We start from the raw sequence: 6,019 nt of genomic DNA on the forward strand, positions 1-6,019 counted from the left end.
AAGGGGATGGATGTGATGTCACAATCAGGAGCACTCTATTAATAAGAACAAGGAAGAAAAAGGTGAGTCAGGAGAACCACCTGCACTTGGCAGTGAGACTAGACAGACTTGGATCTGGAGGTCGGCTAAGGAGGATGAACAACTCCATAAGTACTACAGGTTTCAGGGCTAGGCATCCAGGACGACCCCCTAAGGAGTGCGATCATTGGCTAAGGAATCACATACACACCAGCCAGGAGATTCAAACATAGCTGAGAGGGGGAAAGAAAGGGACAAGAAGAGAGGCAGTGAGGAGGAGCTGTTTGAGATAGAAAAAGTGTCTTTTCTTCAGTGCACACAACTGTAAGTAACATCAGTGAGTCCACATCTGTAGCTATACAATGCAGTGACCCACATACCCTGTGTGCACAAGATGAGGCTTTAAGGTTTCCAAAGTGCTTTCACATAAAGTATTTCGTACAAAAAGAATTCTGTCCTACCCTCCACTTGGAAAACACTATTTCATAAGGAGAGGATACTCAAGAATGTTGGTACAGGTGCAGTACTACTTCCCAAGTCAGGAAATATTCCTGAGGGGATTGGGTTTAGAAAAAAAAAAAAATGAAGAGGCAATGGATCAGGAAGTTATTCCAGGGTAGGCAACTGGGAAGACTGGAGGTAGCAGTATGATTAGGCTGCTCAGATTCTCAGTACTAAAAGGATGAAATCAAGAAGAGGGAGACAAGGCTTCAAATGCAGAATAGAAACTATTCAAATTCCTTTCCTCACCTTCACATCCATCAAGATTAAGGGCTATGTTAGGAAGGAATAGGATGACGATGATCTTTACACATAAAACAGAGACCATTTCATCTTGAGTCTGGTATACATGCTCATAAGTTTACTGTGCTCAGCAGCCACGACACGTTAGTGTGGTATTCTAAAACTAATCAGAGATAACGGTGCAATGCCAGATACACTTTCTCTTCCCCGTGGTTGGGAAGGAAGGTAGGGTGGAAATTGATATGGCTCTCCCTCATCCATAATACACAGGAAGGTATAATACTTCTTCCATTCTGACAACACCCTACTTCCCAACCCTACTTCTGGCATATGCACCTGCACCTCAAGAAATGCTTTCAGGAACCAGTGTTGTTGGCTACGTTGTCTTCTTCTAGTGAAATGTTCCAGACTCAAAAAGCAAACAGTTGTCCATCCTAGGAAAACCAATCCTACATCAGTGCTTCCTTGATCAGAACAAAACAGGATTTTTCAACTGAGAGGACCAGAAGACATGGGTTCTGGTCCCAGCTCTGTCAACTGTATGACTTTTATCATGCCATGTAACCCTTATGTACTTTCCAATTCCTTCACCTGTCAAGTAGGGAAAATGACAACCTGCCTTACCTACCCATATTATTAAGAAAAGTCAAATGACATGATAAACGTGAAAACATACCAAATACTGTTGTTCTCAGGTAAGGTATTTGTAGTAATACAATGTAAAGTAAATTTAGAGTACTGAGGACCCATGAAGAAATGCTTGAAAGAAGCTTGTTCCTTCTTTTCCATTACTGGGAACCAGACGCAGCCACAAAGTCGGCGGGACACAGAGAGTAGTAACATTATTGCATCACTCAGATTCCCTACCACGAGTCTACCCCATACCTATCTGGGGGGAAACTATCAGCCTGCAACACTATCAGCTTCTTGCTCTATTGTCAGACTAAAACCACCTGTATAGGAAGGGATTAGACTATCACTCACAGCCCAGTCTACAAGAACAGTGGCTCAGTAGTCTCATTTAACGACCACATTCGCTACGATGTGGAATGAAATCAGTTTCTGAATGGGGAAGATGTCTGTCAGTGCCTCAGGCAAAACACCCCCCCCCCCTTTCTCAGCTTTCTACTCCTCCAGCCCCCTCCTCCCACTCCTCAATTTCCCCTGCGTTCTGGTTTGGAGAAGGCTTTCCGGTGTGTGAAGCCTGCGAAGAGGGACTGGCTGCAAACCCTGGGCAGGGATGTAAGGAATGTGAGATTCCTTCATGGAGGGGGGGAGGGGGAGGAGGAAGGAACGGAGGAGGAAGACAAGGCTGCCAAAGACAAGGCATGGGAGAGGAGCCAAGCTATGGCGTTTCGAGGGCGGGGGTTCAGGTTCCGCCGCCCCTGCCCAGGCTGGCCCCCAGAATGTTCCCTTCCTCCCTTCCCAGCCCGTCAGTCACTGCCCATTTAAACACCACGTTGTTCGCCTGAGTCCCCTCCTCCCAGTCCTCCAGCCAGCTCAGGCCCTCTCCTGCACTTCTTAAGGCTCCCCCACTCCACAGAACCTCCCGAATAACCCACCCTCCAGCGCCTCTTTATCACTTCTGGACTTCTCCCTATCGCTGCTCCCTTCCTCCATTTTTCATCTTTACTCCCATTCCTGTTCCCGACCTCCAGTATCTCAAACCCCCGCCCCAATCCCCCTGGGACATCGCCCCCTCCCCTCCCACACCCTCTTTAAAGGTGGGAGCCCGCGCAGGCGCCGTACGCACCGCCCTGGAAGCGGTCTGGACTCTCCGTACCCTGGCCTGGCTGGAGCTGAAGCCGCAGCGGCCGCGGGATAGCCCGGGCGCCGGGTCCCAGCCTTTCCTGGGAGGGGAAGGGGAAGGGGAAGGAAAGGGGAGAAAGCTCCGACCACTCGTCGCGGTGTGAGACAGAGCCTTGGCCCCGCCCACCGCTGCTACGCAACCCGGCGGAAGCTCGTCACCAAACCCCGCCTCTTTGTTTAACTCAGCCCTGGACTAGAAACCACGAGCGGCCAACGAGGAGAGTGGAAGGCTAGCCAGACCTCCGCTCTAGACAGGAAATCTTTATGGTCCCAGCGAGAGCTGTGTAGTCATTTGGGAGGGCGAACTCTGTGTTCTTCTCAGCGTGAACGTCAGGGGCAGAGCTGGAGGCCGACTTTCCCCCCCGGGCGCAAGACTTGGCTTTGGAGGGGTGCACGTGTTCCATGCCCTAAGGCTGATGCGGCTTGGTGCGAGATCGTCGCTAGGAGGCTGGCCTGCAGTGTGACCTGCCGTCTGTCCGGCCCCTCGCCCGTTTCCAGAGCCGCGGTCAGCATCCCAGAGCCTCCCGATCTTATGACGCATAGTCGTGGGAGTGGATACTGTAGTCAACAAGGCGATCAAGGGGTGGGGAATGCGGGAGTGTCTGACCGGAAAACTTTGATCTAGGGTGCCCTATGGGTTGTCCGCCTCTCTCCTAGCTGCACTCATGGCATACTTAGGCGGCTCTCCGAACACTCGTACAGCTCCCTGAAACACTTAAGGAGAGAGAAGGGAGATAAAATGTCCTTCTTCCTGGGTTGTGGTTTGATTTCCTTGGGGTACAACACCGTGGCTGGGAGTGTGGGAGGGAGAGAACCTGATCTTCGAGGAAAAGTCCAGGTGGAGCCTAAAGCGCTCTAGGAGAAGGTAAGGGATTGATTGACCAAAACAAGACATTACATTTACATGACCTCTTAGGTTAATCTAATATTAAGCACTGTTTGTTATGGATATTCACTAAGCAAATGGTAATGGACGTGTATATACATTGTTTGTATGTAATTGGTTTACACACAGCATTACAGAGCTAGCTACCTTTTGTTGACTATGTAACAAATCTCAAAGGAAACTAAAGGTTCAGGCCTCTTTTCACTCCTCGGGGGGACCCTGAGATCTAGTGAGATAAGTGCATTAGGAACAGGTGGCTTTCGAACTGTGAGAGAGACTAATGCGAATGTTGCTCTTTGGGCCTCTAATTCCATTACTTCCAAAGGTGTGTGTGTTGCAGGGGGAGGGGAGTTAGCCTATCGTCTGTCTCTGGTGTGAATGCTACTTTCTCTAGAGACCTTGACCAAGCTGGATAGTGCATTAAAGATGAAGACCCCAAATCAGGAATAAAGATGAGGGTTAGAGCAGTTGCAGAAGAGGAGGAAACTGCCTGCTGCGTGGTAGGCACTGCTTTTTATATAACTTCGTTTTCTTCTCTGCAAAACGGAATCACAAATTTAAGAACTGTCGAGAAAAGAAGTGAAGTGATGAGCCAGGTTTCATGCTTTTGTCCGCCGGATTCCAAAAACCTTTGGCCCTTTTTCTACTGTGTCACGTCTCGGAGAGAAAATCTTAGTCTAAGTGCTTTCTCCCACTCAAGTAGAGGAAAATTGGGATCTGATGCGCCCCCTCGTGGTCTATCTTTTTCCTTGCGGAGTCAACCCTCTCCGAGGCTCCTTTAATGCCTGAAATCCCACCCCCTTGGGGGCGCGTGAATCTCAAATCCCGATTGGTTGAGCGGGTACGGGCGGCAGGACGCGGGGTGGCGGGGACGAGCCAGGGCGGTGCTGATTGGCTGGAGGGGGCCCGCCGGGGGAAACTTCCGGGAATGTTCGCCCTGCTGCGTTTCATTGGTCCGCATCCGGCGGTAGCCGGGCTTTTGGCTCCCCCTGCAGGCGGCTCAGCGGCGTACACTGTCCGGCCGGTTGGCTGGTGGGTGGTGGGCTGTGGGTGGGGGAGGGGATGGATCGAGCCCCCGGTTGTCCAGATAAGGGTTCGGGAAGGTTTGATGAGTAAGATTCCATTCCCTGGCTCTGCACCAGGTTCCCTAATCAGGTCTCCGTTGTCTCTCCCACCTCGGGGTCTGAGACTGAAAGAGCATGCCGTGAGGGGGGCTTCCAGCCCCGCAGCAGCCTATCCGGAGGTCGTCAAATTCTGATCTTAAGTTGGAGACCCCAGGGGAAGTTCGTTTTTAACCTTTTAGAGGAGTTAGAGGGTGTGAGGCTGCCTGACCCCAGCTTAGTGTAGTAGATAGGCCTTGCGAAGTGAACATGGGGGCAAAGACTCCAAGCGTTGAAACTTCATCCCCCTTTCCCCCTTCTAGTGGGGTGCTGAGGCTCGGGCAGCATGACGACGGAGACCTTCGTGAAGGATATCAAGCCCGGGCTCAAGAACCTGAACCTCATCTTCATTGTGCTGGAGACAGGTGGCTATGCTGGGGTGGTGGGCCCCCTGCGCGGGTTCTCGGAGTTGGGGGCCAGGAGGGGGAGAACATCATCTCCATTCTTAGCTTGCACCTGGGATGCAGGGCGCACCCCAGGATACTGCGCACACCCAGTCTCTCCCCTAGCCCCCTCCCAGAATGTAGGGTAGATGGAACTCTGGCCAGATCCAAGCCTCCAATGCCACTTGGGCCTCTTCCCACTCAGGGCCCTCTCCATGGTGCTGCCCCTCCTCCCCCGCTGCCCCCCGGCCCCCGTACCTGCCCCAGAGATTTGGCTTTGCCCTATTTGTCCACCTTTTTCCTCACTCCACCGGTATCTAAACCTCATCCCTCTGACCACGCCCCCACTTATTTGAGCATCCCCCTACCCCCACTGATCTGCTCCCTCCAGGCCGAGTGACCAAGACAAAGGACGGGCACGAGGTTCGGACCTGCAAAGTGGCAGACAAAACTGGCAGCATCAACATCTCTGTCTGGGACGACGTGGGCAACCTGATCCAGCCTGGGGACATTATCCGGCTCACCAAAGGGTAAGCCAGGTGGTGACTTTTGGCTATCCAACGGCAACAACAGTCAAGGGGGTGGGATTAACAGTCTGTAATTCTGAATCCTGCTTTTTTTGCCCCCAACAGGTACGCTTCAGTGTTCAAGGGTTGTCTGACGCTGTACACTGGCCGTGGGGGTGATCTTCAGAAGATTGGGGAGTAAGTCCTATCTTGGGGATTGGGATGTAGAAGAACCAGACCAGGAGGGGAGTTTGAGGTTTGCAAGGAGGCAGCATAAGGGTGTTCATTTCATGTCCTGGAGGCCTCCAGAATGGCACAGAGGATGGGTCTGAGGCTTTGCCACTCTCTGCCCTCGCAGATTCTGTATGGTTTATTCTGAGGTTCCTAACTTCAGTGAGCCAAACCCTGAGTACAGCGCCCAGCAGGCACCCAACAAGACGGTGAGTCCCATGGCCATGATGTGGGGAAGGAGGGCATGTCAGGCCAAGAAGCATGGAAGGGAGCAAGGTCTAA

At 52.0% G+C, this 6,019-nt stretch overlaps 1 protein-coding gene across 5 annotated transcripts in view; it reads left to right on the forward strand.

Moving 5' to 3' along the window:
• The first annotated feature begins 2,817 nt into the window (after positions 1 to 2,817).
• NABP2 (nucleic acid binding protein 2) overlaps positions 2,818 to 6,019 on the forward strand; it is a 5,061-nt gene continuing 1,859 nt past the window's right edge. Inside the window, exons 1-5 of one of the 5 annotated variants that reach the window (XM_010963864.3) lie at positions 2,818 to 3,076; positions 4,881 to 4,982; positions 5,392 to 5,530; positions 5,633 to 5,704; positions 5,865 to 5,946. In XM_010963864.3, coding sequence (XP_010962166.1) covers positions 4,904 to 4,982; positions 5,392 to 5,530; positions 5,633 to 5,704; positions 5,865 to 5,946 — 372 coding nt within the window. In that variant the 5' untranslated portion in view covers positions 2,818 to 3,076; positions 4,881 to 4,903. The other 4 variants (XM_074374682.1, XM_045523274.2, XM_074374683.1 and 1 more) reach the window with 4 other exon arrangements.

Source organism: Camelus bactrianus, chromosome 12, assembly GCF_048773025.1.
Source record: "Camelus bactrianus isolate YW-2024 breed Bactrian camel chromosome 12, ASM4877302v1, whole genome shotgun sequence".
In the NCBI taxonomy this organism is placed as follows: domain Eukaryota; kingdom Metazoa; phylum Chordata; class Mammalia; order Artiodactyla; family Camelidae; genus Camelus; species Camelus bactrianus.